Genomic DNA, 18,219 nt, shown 5'->3' on the forward strand with positions numbered 1-18,219 from the left:
ATGCACGTTGACCAATTAGTTGGGCATCTGAATCAGTCTTTTACAGCATTACACAATAAACCAGAATGGAGATAGTTGCTAATAGGCCTGAGCATGAGCCCTGATTCATTTAATAATCAATGTCACTTAGATATCTACGTGCTCATTAAAATTATACTAGAAGCATACTGTTCTGATTTCTTTTTGAAACTGCCTGTAGAGCTGGGGTGAATTTCCAGACTCCCATATTCAATCCGGCTAGTTTTATTGATCTTGTATTTTAACAAACACACTGTTAAACAATTTCCAGTCTAATAAGGTTATTGCTTTCTAGATGTTTCCGAAACAAATGATACTGAAAATCCCTAAATACATATAGTAGCAGGTGCAACAAGCCAAACCACTGCACGACTAAATGGGAATCAGTGGGGGAAAAGTCCATTGAGGGTAATGTAATATGATGCACCGCATGGCGGAAAATTGCCATGTATGTAGTAACGGACGTAACTATGACTAAAATACCATCATAGAAAGTAAGGGGCAGAGCTCCTAAAAAAAGTTGGTGCTCGGTGTCTCTTTGGCTATATTGGTTCTATATCACATTTAGAAGAAAAAAGCTAGTTAATTGTACATTTCATGTTTGTAGGCATCAGACTCCTCATCCCGTAACCATGAAGTGATAGTTGTCCTTCATTCATTGGCGTTGAGGCTGTTTATGTTTATTATGGAGACCAAAGTCTATGATTTATCACTGATACCATGGTGGGGAAAGACTAAACAAATGGTTGGTAAAATATTTTCAGGGCTTAAAGACTTTTCTGTTACCAGCAGATCAGTTGGAGCTATGTAACTTTCATCATGCTTGTAAATACTAATGTTTCATAGCTCACTTAGAACTTATTTATCCATCATGTGCCAGAGGATAATGTTGCAAATGACACAGTTCTGTTGGTTACAGACTGGAAACTATGTCCAGGGAGTCAGTTACTTTCACACTATCTTGTTAACAACACAGCTGAAATAGCAATTAAAGCAGGCTTTAATGTTTATGAGGATAGGCAATCCCATGTGCTATGTGGTATGAGGTTATATAAGACTTATTCCTGCGCTTTATGCAGCACTAAAAAGCCACTGTGGTTTTACTTGCAATAAGAGTCCAATCATATTTATGCAGCTGAACTACCTCTCCCATCCTAATCTGTAGCTCACAATGATCATGTGCAGAGACATAAACTAACACTAACCCCCATATCATTAAGATGGCAATAATCCAGTCCTGCATATTTTTAACCTAATTCCTCTATACTCGGGGAGGGACATTTATCAAGGGTTGAATTTCGAATTCATGTGAGTTTTTTAAACCCTAATAAATTTGATTTTAGTCTAAATTCAATTGGGGGTCATTTATCAAAAAACATCTAATATCTTAAATTCGGACTAGTGTTACCGAGAATCAAATTCGACAAAACTTGAATCGAAAAAACTTGAATGTCAGGAAGGCTGATAGATAGTGGTATAAACAAGACCTCTTAAAAGTAGTTGGGGAAATCTATTAAACCAACCTGGGACAAACACACAAGGATAAAAAAACTTTGGTTGATTCCCATTACAGTTCTGTCCTGTTCAGGTAACAATGTTCTTTGTGAAGTCCTGCATTTACAGTGTTTATATCAGCTCTGACACACTAGTCTGTTGTATGTAAGGCTGCCTTTAAGGGACAGAATTTAACTCTTAATTAGGAAGTATGCCCACTGTATAATGTACATCTCTTTATCTCAAAGTCTTACACTGGCAGAAAGGAGGAGTTTGATTTGATATATGGAGCCCATTATCACAAATTAAACCAAAAATTATGTTTACAATAATTTAACCCAGGCAGATGTATTTTATTAGAGGCCTAGGTGTGTTTGTGAACTATGCAGCAATACGACCCCTACTGCCCTGTGTGTGCAGTACCTGACATGAATGGCATCTTCCTGTCACTCAGGGCTGGAACTAGGGGTAGGCAGAAGAGGCACGTGCCTAGGGCACAATAAAGTGTGGGTACCAAGCACGTACATATACTATCACATAGCCTTGGTCTGGACCCTTGTTACTCCACTTACACTTCTCTCCGGCACGCTTGTGCGCGCTCCTAAAATCAGTCCCATGTTCAGTGACAAGCAGGTGCCATTCATACCAGTAATTGTACACATGGGCACAGTAATAAATATGTTGATATGCATTGAAGGCATGTTTATTTGTTGTTACTGGGCAAAACAGGGTTGCCAACTGAAGACCCGCAAGTTAGATGTTGGCCTTTTAACATAAGGTATATCAGGCCACCAACATGGAAAAGGTTAGACAGACTGAAACTATTAGATGCATGGCAAATAAGGATGCTGACAGAGAAAACAAACTCTGTTTAATGCTTTTAAGTCTCACTGATTTGTTATTTCCCTTTCATGGCAGATTCCTGTGTGGAAATCGGAGACTCAGGGAGACCTGTTAGCACGGGTCTAAAATAGACTTGTCAAGATATGATGTGCAGGAATCAGAGTTATAGCTGCACTGAGAGAAACAAATGGAATATGGAAACTTAGCAGTTATTAGTGCAGAGACTTCAGTCATTTCCTCTTCTCTATGCATGCTTGGGGCAGCAATACTGCTTTTGTGCCAAAATAAAAGCACCCAACTTAGAAAAAAGGCATTGGGATTGGTAAATTAGCACTTCAATTTATACTTCAGGCTGAGTTAGGGCACCAGTGTGATGGGGATCATGTACTGTATGGGAAATAGGTTCAACACACACACATATAAATGCTACTAGTCTGATGCAAAATAACAGAAAGAGTAATGTATATCTAGGGTTTTATTGCACATCATAATTTATTCATAATTACTATAACATTTTTTCTATTCCCTTTCATGTTTTTCCCCTTTCCATTCTTTCTGACATTTTATATGATCTACACTAAAGGGCAAATCTATTAAGGGTTGAATTTCGAATTTTAAAAAGTTTGAAATTCGAATTCAAAAAGACAAACCGAAATTAAATCAAAGGTTTTTTTTGGCCGAATAGGTCAGTTTTCAATTGAATAGGTCCATCAAATTCGAATTGTACGAATCGAAGGAATATCGCTTTCGGAAACGTACAATTAGAAGTTTTTCCCCAAAAAAACCTTTGAGTCCACCAATTGACTCCAAATAGGTTCTAGGAGGTCCCCCATAGGCTAAAACAGGTTTTAGATGGCAAATGGTGAAAGACAGTACATGATAAATTTCAAAATTCGAATTTTCTGATTTTTTTCAAATTCAAATCGAATTTGGACTATTCCTTAGTTGAAGTACACAAAAATTAGCTCCAAATTAAATTTACATTTTTTTTAATTCGAACTTTCACTTTGACCTTTTATAAATCTGCCCCTAAAACTCATTCACTTTCTTTTCATTTCTATGGGATTTTTAGAATCGTATTTATCAATGGCGTTCACCATTTGATAAATATGCTTTTAAAAATCCCATAGGAATGAATAGAAAGTGAATGAGTTTTAGTGAGTTTAAGGGTAGGACTACACAGACGTTTTCGCCACGATCCGACGCGCTGCGACAAATCGCATGCGACGGAAATAAGGTAAGAGATAGAAATGTCGGATGAAGTCGCATCGTTGATCCGACGCGACATGACTGATAACGAATCCCATACCTGAATGTGTATGTGTGTACATGTTACTTACTGTACCGTGTAGATTAAGTGGGTTCTAGGGATAATATAGATACGTTAGCACAGTCCAATCATATTTCTATGTACAAAGTTAAAAAAATAGATACTCTTTCCCCTGATTAAAGACTTAGGGCAGGACTCGATGATGCGTTTTGAGAAATCGCATGTTACAACTAAATGTAGTTGTAACATGCGGTTTCGCCTTCACTTCCGTTTTCAGTAAACCATCCGACACGTCGCATGCGTTTAGTCGCATTGCGACCTCTCGGGTCAAAACGCATCATCGAGTCCTGCCCTATGAGAGTAGCATGAAACTGCAGTCCATCGATACCTTGCAATTAGCAGTTAATTGTTTGCATTTATTATTCTCCTTTATTTAGAGTATCAGTATATTCTGCAGTGTTTTACAGAGATTATACATCATTGATAGCAGTCCCTGCTCCAAGTGGATCTTACAATCTAAGGCCCCTATCATATTGGCAGAAGACACTAAAGTCAGTTTCAACAGGAGCTGGTTAAAGGGATCCTGTCATCGGAAAACATGTTTTTTTCAAAACGCATCAGTTAATAGTGCTACTCCAGCAGAATTCTGCAATGAAATCCATTTCTAAAAAGAGCAAACAGATTTTTTTATATTCAATTTTGAAATCTGACATGGGGCTAGACATTTTGTCAATTTCCCAGCTGCCCCTGGTCATGTGACTTGTGCCTGCACTTTAGGAGAGAAATGCTTTCTGGCAGGCTGCTGTTTTTCCTTCTCAATGTAACTGAAGGAGTCTCAGTGGGACATGGATTTTTACTATTAAGTGTTGTTCTTAGATCTACCAGGCAGCTGTTGTGTTAGGGAGCTGCTATCTGGTTACCTTCCCATTGTTCTGTTGTTAGGCTGCTGGGGGGGAAGGGAGGGGGTGATATCACTCCAACTTGCAGTACAGCAGTAAAGAGTGATTGAAGTTTATCAGAGCACAAGTCACATGACTTGGGGCAGCTGGGAAATTGACAATATGTCTAGCCCCATGTCAGATTTCAAAATTGAATATAAAAAAAATTGTTTGCTCTTTTGAGAAATGGATTTCAGTGCAGAATTCTGCTGGAGCAGCACTATTAACAGCACTATTAACTGATTCATTTTGAAAAAATGTTTTTTTCCCATGACAGTATCCCTTTAACCTGCTTCACGACTATGAGAGTGAAACACAGTACCATAGGAAGCTCATATAAACACAGGGAGGGCATACAAACTCTTTGAATATAGTGCGCTGGGTTGTACCTAGTACAGGTATGGGATCCATTTTCCAGAAACCCATTATCCAGAAAGTTCCGAATTATGAAAAGGCCGTTTCATAGACTCCATTTTATTAAAATAATCCAATTTTTTAAAATGTGTTTTTACTCTGTAATAATAAAACAATAAAAAAGAGGGTTGTGGGTGAACTCCTAAAGCTAAATTATAATATGCACTACAATGGAAGAGCTACTGACCCGGCCAGTCAATCCATGCACATTCCTTGATGCCCAGTCTAAGTAATTCACTAAATATGCAAGTGCATGTATTTAAAAACAGGGTTTTTTTGTTACAAAGTTATGATCATAAAATGGATAAGCCACCATACCACGTCAAGGTAAACCCCACACAGTGGTCCCTAACTTGTTTACCTCTGGTCATAGTATAAAAGGCCTTTTACCTCTCTGCTTAATAGCATTACTTGGCGTAAACGTCTCCTGTGCCTTGGTTTCGACCTGTGGGCTAAATCCTCCCCCACCACCTGCTTTTGCTGCTTTTAATAGGGAGAGACTGCCCAAACCAACGCCCATTTTTGAAAAAAATTTGATAATGTTAAGAAAATGAAGACAAAGTAAAGTTATATGTATAGGTGCAGTCTTGTGTATTTATGTGTGTGAATGTAGATGTGAGTGTAGGTGTTAGTATAGAGGTCCCAGCCAATGGCAGCAGTATGATGGAGGTTGTCCCTTGCCTGCCGACAGATACCATTTAAAATAAGCACATGCAAAGGCATGACAACTATGTATAAATGTTACCAAACACTTTTTCACATTGGATCTACATGTATTATGGTGTATTCTCCTTTCAGAAAAACAAACCCTCCAGTAAGTTTGTATACAGTAACAGAAGAAGTGCCTAGAAAAATTGTCTTCAGGACATCTCCCATTTACTTCTACATGAACTTGGCAGGTCTGAATTAGTACTTTTTTATTCTGACTTTTAACACCGTCGAGGTTTAATAAATAAAATCCCGAAAAATTTGAGGTTTTTTTCCATGAAAAAATTCTGTATTTCCGCTTTAAAAGGCCAAAGAAAAAATTGGACTCTAATAATTAACCCCCTACGTGTAGTTACTTAAACACTGTAGCACAGACTGTTTGCTTTTCCTTGCCTGCCATCTTGTGTTATGTTCTGGTATTGTGTCCATTTGTCACATTTGTCATGACTCTTTGCTTCCGCATGTACTATAGGAAGAAGTAGGCTTAGTGGGGTGTTAAATCAACAAGAAATGGCTTGTTTGCCTGCTTCAAAAAATAAGAGTAAATATAAAAGTACAAAAAAATAGTAGTAGTGTGTGGTCTTGCTACATAGCCCTCAATTCAAGGGTTGGGCCTATGAGTAAGGGGCAAATTTACTTATGGTCGAATATCGAGGGTTAATTAACCCTCGATATTCGACTGCCGAATTGAAATCCTTTGACTTCGAATATCGAAGTCGAAGGATTTACCGCAAATCGTTTGATCGAACGATCGAAAAATTGTTTGATCAAACGATTAAATCCTTCGAATCGTTCCATTCAAAGGATTTTAATCCATCGATCGAACGATTTTTCTTCGACCTAAAAATTGTTCCAAAGCCCATGGGGACCTTCCCCATAGGCTAACATTGACTTCGGTAGGTTTTAGGTGGCGAACTAGGGGGTCGAAGTTTTTATTAAAGAGACAGTACTTCGACTATGGAATGGTCGAATAGTCAAACAATTTTTAGTTCGAATCGTTCGATTCGAAGTCGTAGTCGAAGGTCGAAGTAGCCAATTCGATGGTCGAAGTAGCCAAAAAAAACCATTCGAAATTCAAAGTTTTTTTTCTTCTATTCCTTCACTCAAGCTAATTAAATGTGCCCTTAAATGTCCAGCAGACACAAAACATTGTAGGCTATACGTGTCCTAATGCACAATTTTTAATTTATATAATTACCTTTGCTACTGCATTTATTGTAAGCAGGCCTCCTTACTTTAGTGATTTTTTCCAGTTTGTGTGGTGTTTCATTGAGTTGTTCATTGATAATTCATTTTACCATATTACATTTACACTGAGCTTTTTTGTGTACTTTAGCAACTTATAACCCTGAGATTACTTTTTCTGTATTACTTGCTCTTTAATAAAGGAAATGGAGGATTTCAGTTATAACTTATAGGTTGACCATATGCATTTACTTTTTAAGCTGCAGCACATGACTTTTATCTGGAAAACGACACTATTCAGGGACAAACAAGCACCCAAGACAGACAGAATTTGAGATATAAAAATATCATGTGGTCCCGAAAAGTTTGTAAAGTTGTATGAAGCACCATGCAATAAATTAGGGATCACCCCATTTGCAGCATTCAAGGTATATGATTTTCATTTGTTTCTGTAATGTCTCCCCATGTCTGGGTGGCTTTTCTCTCAAACTCCCAAATCATACAAGCAAATTGAGTGGCTCCCCCATAAAATTGATCATACTGTGTGAAAGTGATCTAGTGACCTTAGATTGTAAGCTTCACTGGGGCAGGGACTAATATGAACAATACAATTTGTTAGTCCGACTTATAAATAAAAGATAAATAAAGTAAATAAGTGTAAGTGTAACAGTATTCCTAAACCTTCCCTTGGGTTACTACCCACTGGTTTCAGTATCCGGGCAAGGGGTCCAACTCCCAGCAACTCCCAGTAGGCACAATATAATTAGACTCTTTATCTTCAGATAGGGCACCCGCTTATGGTATGGAGGAAGGGATTACCACACTGGTATAAGCACACAGCAATCACTAAAATAAACTTTGGCGCCAGTGGTTCTTTAAAACAGCAGAACAATTTATTGAACTGATGGTACACTTCTCAATAGTCGGTCACGTATTCAAGTTGTGTGCTCAGATGGTAGACTCCATGAAGCAAGTAGTGGTAGCAGGTCATTTACACACAATTGTATTACTCACGGATACTGCCTGATCCTGTTAGTCAGCTTTGTGAATTGAGCCGTCTTTCCTGCCTCTGGTGCACAATCCCCATTAAAGGTACCTCACAGCTGGCTTTACACTCCAAGGATCTCTCTATCCCTGAGCTTAACTACTTGAGTCCCAAACCTGGCAGCCTTGTCACCGCAGTGTGCTTACCCTTCACTAACCCCTCGTTGGAGCCTTGGATGCTCACTAACTTTCCTGAATTTATCTGTCACTCCTATGGTGACCTATTACAGTTTCTGACCTGACACTCACTTTCTTCTATACTGAGGCCTACCTCCACCTCAGGCCCTAGCAGCAACACCCCACTTCCAATGGGTACACTGGACAGAGGCAGAACACATGGCAACATCCCTTTTTATAACCTCTGGGGAACTACTCTCCTATGGGAAAAAGGACCCAGCCTTGCTGGCTAACACATTCACTGGGGCATAGGAAAACCTTTACCCTTTTATATAGTGACATCTACTGGCCAGTCACTGAACTGCCAGCAGAATATGTTCACATAAGAAAAAGGAAACCAAAGAACCTAAAGGTTAGCAAAACCTTTACCCTCCTACATAAGAATAAAATAAGAAATGATAACAGGTACAAGAGTGGCAACATATAATACCAACTACTTTACCCAAAGTTCTCAGACTGAATAGGTTCAAAGGTTGAACTTGATGGACGTGTGTCTTTTTTTTCAACCTAACTAAGTTACTATGAATACTAACAAATGTTTTATACCTTCTTAAATTAATCCTATACTATGTCATGCAAAATATTCCACTAAGCAGGATTTACACTTCTGCAGTGGGCCACAGGGTGGGTGGCCCAAGGGTGGGTAGGTGGGTGGCCCAACCCCTCTGACCTTTCTCTCCTGTCCTAAACCCATTTTGTAATGGCCCACCCAACCACTTCAGTACAGAGTGGAGTGCTGCTACCAATATTTACCTGTTTGGTATCAGGTGCCTCTAGGTGTATGGCCAAAAAACTGCCAAGGGCCCAAAAAAAGTATCCAGAAGCAAAACACCAATGGCACTACTGATGCTGCTGAACCAGTGTGGGTTGTTTATTAGCTCATGGAAAAGTGGCAATGTTTCAGGCCTATGCAAGGTCCTTTGTCAAGCCTAATGGTGTATTACACACAGCACATTTAAATAGTGAAAAGGAGGCTTAGTCCCTCCTACTACCCATCCACCCAGAACCAAGTCCATAGTGTCCATTGGACTTGGTTCTGAGTGGACCAGCAGCAGGAGGGACTAAGCTTTGTAATTGTGCTGTGTGTAATACACCATTAGGCTTGACAAAGGACCTTGCATAGGCCTGAAACATTGCCACTTTTTCATGAGCAAATAAACAACCCACACTGGTTCAACAGCATCAGTAGCGCATTTGGTATTTTGCCTCAGCACCCAACCACTTCAGTGACATTGGAGAGGGCCATGGTGGGTAGGGGTATCAGTCATCACGGTGCAACTGGTCTGTCTCCAGTTGGGTAAGGTTGGCAGGGCGCTGTAACCCCCAGTCTGACGCTGAAGGGTGGTCTTTAGGTTGGCACAAGGAAACATGTATTTGCTGTTTTTCCTACAGCTCCCAGCCATCTTGGGTGCCACATGCTGGTCTGACCTATGGAACTGTGACACTCCTTTCACTGCCTCCCAAGTGAGACACAGAAACTTTTTGGACTGACTTTTTTGGGGGTTTTGATTTTCATGCACTTACCGCACAATCTCTGACAATAACACACACACAATGGACTCTTCCATTTTTTTGGGCGGGGGGGGGGGGTTGTTTAGGGTTTTTGTCCAGCATGACTAGTATGAGAGCTATTCACACCGTGCAATTACTTCTATATCTTGCATTTTTTTTGGGTGGACAATCCGATAACCCCTTTAAAAAAACTGCAGGCATTGAAAGGATTAGTGTTATTATTTTGCCTGAAACACTAGGCACAACCCTTTATAACTAGAAGTTTAGCAGCTCTATAAATGATGTGTATTTACACAATGTAGCTGAAGTGTTTTTAGCAGCAGCAGAAGAGATCATTCCGCTGCTTGTCTGAAGAACTGAACGTACGTTTCAGCGATTTTCTCAAATACGTCATAAATCGCCTGACCACGTGACAGCAAGAGAAACATGTTGACGCTCTGGAAAATGAATTTTTCACATTGTATTAATCCCTGCCATAAACGCCTTCTGTTTCCAGGGAAAACATAAAAGCAGATTTTTTTTTTCGTTTTTCCTGTAACACTTTTCAAACACATAAATGATTGTAGGCGCATATTTCTGTGCGCACGAAACATACAATAGCCCTCACAGCACCCAACTCCCAATCCCCTTCGGACACGCCCACAGCTGCGTATGCGGAAGTAAAGGCGCCCGGCTGGCAAATTTAATCCTAACCCCGCCCATTTCCCAAGCGCTTCCGCTCCCTGAGCGCTGACGAATCAGTTCGAAGATTGCTGGGACGGTGGCTGAGGAGAGTCATTCAGCGTGAGACGTGTCTCTACTGCTCATTCTTTCTCATACCGACCATGGCTCCGAAAGCTGGCAACAAGCAGCAGTCCGAGGAAGATCTGCTTATGCAAGACTTCAGCCGCAACCTGTCGGCTAAATCTTCAGCACTTTTCTATGGCAATGCTTTCATCGTGTCTGCAATCCCCATTTGTAAGTATTCAGCAGTGCAGAGGCCCGGCCTGGGGATTCTTTTCTCTCTATCCCTCGCATTGATATCTCTTCTGTCATACTGTAACTTGTTTACCAGCTCTAGGTAATAAAGCTCCTTCTGTACTGCACAGCTGATCGTTTCTCTCTTTTTCTTTTAGGGCTGTATTGGAGAATATGGCACATGGATCTTGTCCAGTCAGCTGTGTTGTACATTGTAATGACACTGCTCAGCACCTACCTTGTGGCTTTTGCATACAAGAATGTTAAATTTGTCCTCAAACACAAGTAAGTATGTTTTGTCTGGTGGTGGGGTGGTACTTTGCCTCTTTATTGAATTGGGAACCCCTGTACCTGTTTATTAAAGGGGAACTCCACACAAACTTAAGCTTTTTGAAAAGTAAACCTAATCTCAAGAAACTTTGCAATATACATCAATTAAAAAATATACAGAATTTTCATGATTTTTAATGGTTGTTTGGAACAATTCCCTAAGCTAGCTCCTGCTGATCTTTCTGACTACTTTGCTGAGCTGTCTGACTACTGTTAATTTGTATCAGCAGCAATCTGTCCTCAGCCTGTATCCTCCAAACCCCACAATTCTCTGCACACTTGATTTAAATAATGAAAGTAACATGCATTGTGGGTTATGTAGTTCCTGCATGCTGTCTGTAAGCTGTGGAGAAGTTGTTACAATTTGTAACATCAGTGTGTAGTCCCTCCTTCCCTGCCAGGAATTAAAATGATGCAGAATGAGAAGAACTGTTAAACAGCTGGATTTCAGCATAGAAAATGGCATTTATTCATATAGTTATTTTTTTTCAAATCTCTTTATTTATGATTTTTTTTCAATAAAAAAAAGCAAATAAAGCAAAAAACAAAAATAGATCAAAAGAAAAAAACAAAAAGTACAGAAATGTATAACCGTTACCTGGATAGTGGTTAGCAAATATACCTTTTTCTCATATAAGATAATAAATCACAGACATTGCAAAGTACCTCATAATATTTGACTGACTAATGCAATAATAAAGGCTCACAATAGAAATTCAGTCTATTGGGGCTTCCGTGCCAGACTTATAGGAGACCCAAGGGGCCCATATTTCTGAGTGAGTATCCAGAGTATCCTCCAAAAAAGCCGTAAGATAGTGTTATTCATACTTTTTGAAGAAACATGTAACTGTGATTAGGGGTTTCTGTGTTATGTGAGCCTCTTTATCAAATGTTGGTTTGGAACCCGGAGTTCCCCTTTAAAGGATAACGAAACTCAATCCCCCTCTAACAAAAACCCCTATCCAGACCCCTACATATTCCCCCCCACACACACACATAGGTGATAATTTAAGTGCCCCTAATCCTTTACTCGCCTATAGGTGCAGAGTAAGCACAGCGGAGCTCATTGGCGCCATCTTCTGGCTCTTCGGTATTCTTCAGATCCTCTTCCTTTCCTTCACTAATTTCCGGTACTTTTGGAGCATGCCCAGTTGCTATGAATCGGGAGACTGCTCCAACTGCGCATTCACCAATACGGCGCTCACTTTTCCAAAGAAATCCGAAGAGCTGGAAGATTGCGCCCATGAGCTCTGCTGCACTTAATCTGCACCTATAGGCGAGTAAAAGATTAGGGGCACTTATAGGTGTTACAACTATGCGGGGGGGGGGAATGTAGCGTACTGAGGAAGGGGTTTTTATTAGTGGGAAGTTGGCACCTTCTGCTTCATCACATCTACTTCTCTGTGGTTGCTGACCCAGAGCATGTGTGATTGAAGAAAAGTCCAGATCAGCTTCAGAAAGATCAAAGGGAATAGGAGCTGAACCGGCACTAAAAACCCAGCTATATTAATTTGCTCTTTAGAATCAGATACAACAAGTGGGGAAATGTTCAGCCTAGAATTTAACAAACTCCCCTTTCATTTTCCTTTAAAGGGGTTCACTATGAAGTCATTCTATATTTCTGTTCCACAAATGAGAATATATGCCCCTATGAACCCTTCATTTTATTTTAAAGGGATTCCCTATGTCATCATTCTGCATTTCTGTTCTGTGATTGAGAATATATATCCCATGTTTGATCATTGGTGGTTTCCTTTGTGTGTGTGTGTGTACATGTACAGGGTGGCACAGAAACGTGAAGATGCTGTTTCTAGAGAAGTGACCCGAAAACTTTCGGAAGCAGACAACAGGAAGATGTCGCGAAAAGAGAAAGATGAGAGGTAACAGCTGCCTGTGTATTGAGTTTGATGCAAGTTAAATATGCGCCGCAGGAGTAATGCTATCCTTAGTGAATTGTGTGTCACTTTATTCAGAGGGATCAGAGTTGCCTGTTTTATTTCTATGTGGCATTTTAAAGATATCTGAACAATGACCTTATGGTTAAAAACATGCAAACAGCTCAACCAGTGGACACTTATTGGTCTGTTTATCAGGCTTTGTAAAAAGTGGAGAGAAACCATAAACAGTGATGCAACTCATATCAACCAATCAGATCTTTGCTTTTATTTTTTAATTGTTGAAATATAATTGCTGATTGGTGGATATGGGCAACATCACAATAACTGCTTTTGTAAGTTAATTAAGAACAGGCTAGTAGAGACTGTGCAATAGCATATGGCTTCTTACCTGAAATCTTCAATTATTCAGATCAGTTCCTTCCCTGCTGAACTTAATTGGGATGTTAATGTTTAGTTACCTGCCGTAATATATACAGCCTAAGCCATTACACATTTTATTTTTAAATGTAAAGTGTTTTCAATGTAATTTTCATTTAACCTTTTTTAGGCAGGAGGTTGTCAGTGGACTCTGGCCACTAAGACATTCGAGCATAAGGCACTATCTACTTCACTTGCACTTTCCTTTCCAGTTTCATTTTGCACGTAATTTAGCCAACGGGATCAATCATGCCAGCCAATCATATGAATGCCATGCAAATGAAGCAGAATGGAGGGCCATGCACAGTATTGCTTCATGTCTAGATGCTTCCTTCATCACTATGCAGTAGGCAGGCTAGGCTCACACTGCAGTTAGAGAATCATGGCAAATCTCAGGATCAAAGAAGTGCATCTTAAATGATAGAGATCAGTTGTACAAAGCTTGACATGGCAAGGGATGTTTGTATTTGGGCAGTTGTCCAAAGGTGGAATGCCTTTTAAAGTTTAAACTTAAAAATACATACATTAGGTTTAGTTTAATCAAATCCTGTTAACCTTAAAAGTATGTATTTCTAATGTGGGATTAAACTGAAGTGACCCCATGCAAAAAGCAAACTTAAAACTGGATGATTTCTTGGACAGACATAATATCAAAGGCTATTGTGATACTAAATTCTATAGTTAGTATAGATATGGGTATATAGAATTTATGTGAAAGTAGGAAGGGGTGTGTGTATGGGTGCTGGGTTTTCATTTGGAGGGGTTGAACTTGATGGACTTCCAAAGTAACTATGTTGGGCAGAATCAGACCAAAAATCCCAGGTCAGAGTATATCAATTGTCTCATTGATTCACTATCCTGGTTCTGTGATGACCAGTAACTTAGTGATTCACAGCAATTAATATATATGGTTTGTCCTTGAAGCAATTTCTGTAGTATGAAGCAATTTTCTTTTGCAGGATCCTTTGGAAGAAGAATGAAGTTGCTGATTATGAGGCAACAACATTCTCCATTTTCTACAATAATACCTTATTCCTGGTTTTGGTGATCATTGCTTCTTTCTTTATTCTGAAGAGCTTCAACCCTACCGTGTATCCTTTCCATAAAATGCTTAAAAGGTGATATACAGGTATTCTCTTTAAATGAAATCTTAACGAAAAAAAGAAGTAGGCTAGAAATGTTGTACATAATGTTTTGGGCTTCTGTACCAGCCCAAGGCAACCACAATCCTTTAGCAGATATGTGTCTCCAAAGATGCCCCAGTAGCTCCCCATCTTCTTTTCTGCTGATTCACTGCACGTGCTCTGTGCTGCTGTCACTTACTGAGCTTAGGGACCCACTTACAATATACAGTACCTATAGAATAGAAATGTCACAATATAAGGCTGATTAGTAATTAATACAGATAATTACTACATGGCAGCATAGAAACCAGTGCAACTAGCATCTGAATTTAATAATCAGCCCTGTAGCATCCGCTTATATTAAAGGCCAACCTCATTTTCTGCTTGTAAATGTGCAACAATCCCTAAGCTTAGCTTCTCAACAGCTGCTCAGAGCCCACTGATCATGTGATTGTCAGACACTTTCCAAGATGGTGACCCCCTGTGACAAGTTTGAAGTCCTGAACCATTGCTGCTATTGACAAGCTGAAACTTTAGGCTGGTGCAATAAGTTCAGTATATAAAACATGACATTTTTAGCCAGATTTATTTTTAAGATGTAGTTCTCCTTTAAAGCGTTTAAGGTTAAACTATGCTTATGCAAAATAGTTGATTACCAGATACCCACTCTGGTGCTCCTGTTAGCAGAAAACTGCATTTCCCAGGGTGCTTCTGTAGAAGCTCATTTGGTGCAATCTTCGTTCATTATCTGACTTCCCTTCTTAGGGTGGCCATAGACTCACCAATAATAAAGTTCAAAAAAAATTTCATATGAGATTCCGTGTGTGTAATATGGAAGACAAGCCGACCGATATCAGCAGAAGACCTGGATATCGATCTGCTCGTCGACGGCACCTTTGAAGGCACCCGAATATCGCCCAATGTTAGTGCTGAATCGTCAGATACAGGTAGAAGTCTATTGTTTCTACTTGTATATCTGACAATTCAGTTCTACACGTGTGTATTGAAACAAATGATCTTTCCTGGATAGATTGTAATTGTAACGTCTATGGCCACCTTTAGAGCACAGGCAGGCCCGTGTGAAGTAAAGTGAAAAGTCTGGCTTTTCATGTCTAACTTTGTATTTCACTCTCTGGGCATGTGCCTGCCCAGACTGGAATGAAAAGTAGATGGAATAAGTCAAATGAGATGGTGACGAAGATTATGATTAATATTTTGTCTGCCTCCAGTTGTTTTACTTTACATTCTCCTTTGAGTCATCTCAGAGGCAGTATTGTAGTAGCAGGACTTTTGGTCCTTAATCGGATAATAGGTGGCACAGTGAATATTTAACTTTACTATTATTACTTTAGGAAATAGCAAGCTTGGCTTCAACTTTTAACTTATCTATGCTAAACCCCTCATGAGATGAAAGCAATTTGCACAGGTAACACAAATCTGTATTTTGCAATGTAATATTCTTAGACTCGTTTTGAAATGTAATTGCGCATTGCACTCTTTTAAGAAGTGTTTGAACTCGTCATAATCTTTTGGAGCAAATATAACTTTTTCAGTAAGAAGTCTTATTACATTTACTGCGCACTGGTGCCATCTATAAAATTTGCAATCTTTCTTCTACTGTGGGAAGTGGTCACTAAACAATTTCTCTCTAAAACTGTATTATATGTTTAGCCCGTGTGAGGTAGATTGTTAGATTACGAATGAACAATTGGCAAAGAGTATGTTAGGAAAGGGGTAGAGAAATAATCCTGCACTTGTTCTTTGCCATACTTCTCTATGGCTTAAAACTATGTATTCCTTAAAGTTTCCATTGTTAAATGGGAAAACATTTTTTACTTGATCTTGGTAACCATCCTTAACCCAGTCTTTTAGAAATTACATTTTATCTTTAAGTGCTTCCTCTGGACTCATTGCTCTGCTTTCTACAGGATCAAAGTAATCGGACACCGATTTCCAAAGCATGAATAAAAAAAAAAAAGGATTGTTTTCTGTATTTTTTTTTTTCCTTAAGCAAACAGTGTGTAAAATAAACATCTTTTGTGGTTTCTATTAGGAGTTGTATTTTCTGGGCTTGAAACAAATGTAAGAATGCAAACTCAATACAGTTTTACAATTTAAAGGGTGGGGAAAAAAATCACAAATCCTCCCCCCAACCCAGAGATACTGGAGTTACACTGGGAGTAGTGTTATGAGGAGCAGCACTTCTTGCTTCCTGTATACAGGGACGGGGGCTGTGTGATACTTTCATTGGCTAGAGTACAAGTAAATACAGTATTCCATCCTACTGAAGGATTGCATTGCACCCCAGGCCAACATGACTTATACAACTGACTCTGAGCCAAGGGACCTTATTAATTCTTGGACTGTCGGGTGCATTAAACATGTCTGGGCAGGGGTAACTTTACTGCAAAATGAACATAGTGCCTGGTCTATTCTAGTAGTAGCAACATGTTCCTATTGATTTCCATGGGAACGTGTCGGTATAAGATGCAGTCAGGTAGTTTTGTTGGCCATATATGCCCAGATGTGGCAAGTCTGAACCATACTGTTTAATCATCTGGACATATTGCAACTGATCTGTCCAAACTGAAAGCTGAATCTCCCCCATGGTGCATTGGTAGATAAAAACATAACACAAACCTCATCTCCTCTTCACTTCCTTTCAGTTCCATTTTTTTTTTTGGGTTGTTGACCCAGATGAACAGAATAATATGTTGTGGCCGTCCCTGTTTATAATATGGCCACATCAAACAATATTTGTCTAGTTGTCCCATTGAATGTTAGGTCTCTTATCTATAAAGTTAGTCAGTGTAGGGCTATCTAAAGGCCCCACCAGAAAAACAACTGATATTTTTTATATACAGCTACTTGGTGTTTATAGCCATGAGGTTTATATTTATGAATATTTTTTTGTACCAAAGGACATGTGATCAATAAGATGCTGTAAAGTGCAAGTTTTGGGAAATGCAGTATACACTAAGATGGTTATAAATGTTCAAATTACATTTTTTGTCATGATTTGATTTATATACTGTATTCCAAAACTCTAATGTTAAACTTCGGCATCTAAAATCTGGCGAGTTCATGTAGGAGTCAATGAGAGTAGTTCTAGGCGAAATTTAAGCCATTTTTAAAGTTTGAGATTTTTGAGTGTTTAAAGCTTGTAAACTCACACATTCAAGGTATTGAGTTTTTCCCATGATTGTATTCAATAGAATTTTTTATTCAGATTTTTAATAAATAAGCAAACATTTGAGTTTTTTTTTAATTTGAGTTTATTTAAAGAAATTTTAAAAAATTCTGTGAATCCTCACAAATTAGATTTTAGATAAATAAGCCCAAAACCGTTTTTATAGTTCATTTTGGAGTAGAAAGGCTTTTATCTTTTTCTGAATCAGTCTATCAAGTTATTGTTAGTGGATTTAAACATACAAGGAGTGCCCAGGGCTTTCCAAATCCATTGTCTTTCCTGCAGAAAAAATATATTCCTAATAAGTTTCTCTATAAATAGGTATTTTTGTTTAGGTATTTAGAGTTGTATTTCTTGCTACAGAAGAAGAATTATGTTTTATAAATCTGCTTGAATTTTTAAAATGACATCGTTAAATACAGGTATTGGACCAGTTATCCAGAATGCTCGGGATCTGGGGTTTTCCAGGTTTTCCGGGTTTTCTGTAAGATTAATCTTCATACCTTAATCTACTAGAAAACCGTGTAAATATTAAATAAACCCAATAGGCGGGTTCTGCTTTCAATAAGGTTTAATTATATCTTAGTTTGGATCAAGTACAAGGTACTGTTTTATTATTACAGAGAAAAAGGAAATCATTTTTTTAAAATGTGGATTATTTGGATAAAATAGAGCTACAGGACACACCACCGTTCTGCAA

General features: G+C 38.9%; 1 protein-coding gene across 1 annotated transcript; it reads left to right on the forward strand.

Moving 5' to 3' along the window:
* The first annotated feature begins 10,379 nt into the window (after positions 1-10,379).
* Positions 10,380-16,372, forward strand: ssr3.S (signal sequence receptor, gamma (translocon-associated protein gamma) S homeolog). Its single transcript, NM_001086259.1, is given in 5 exon segments — positions 10,380-10,560; positions 10,719-10,845; positions 12,672-12,770; positions 14,165-14,296; positions 16,202-16,372. Coding segments are annotated over 5 exon segments (558 nt in total). The 5' UTR covers positions 10,380-10,427; the 3' UTR covers positions 16,269-16,372.
* Positions 16,373-18,219: the final 1,847 nt, after the last annotated feature.

Source organism: Xenopus laevis, chromosome 5S, assembly GCF_017654675.1.
Source record: "Xenopus laevis strain J_2021 chromosome 5S, Xenopus_laevis_v10.1, whole genome shotgun sequence".
Taxonomy (NCBI): domain Eukaryota; kingdom Metazoa; phylum Chordata; class Amphibia; order Anura; family Pipidae; genus Xenopus; species Xenopus laevis.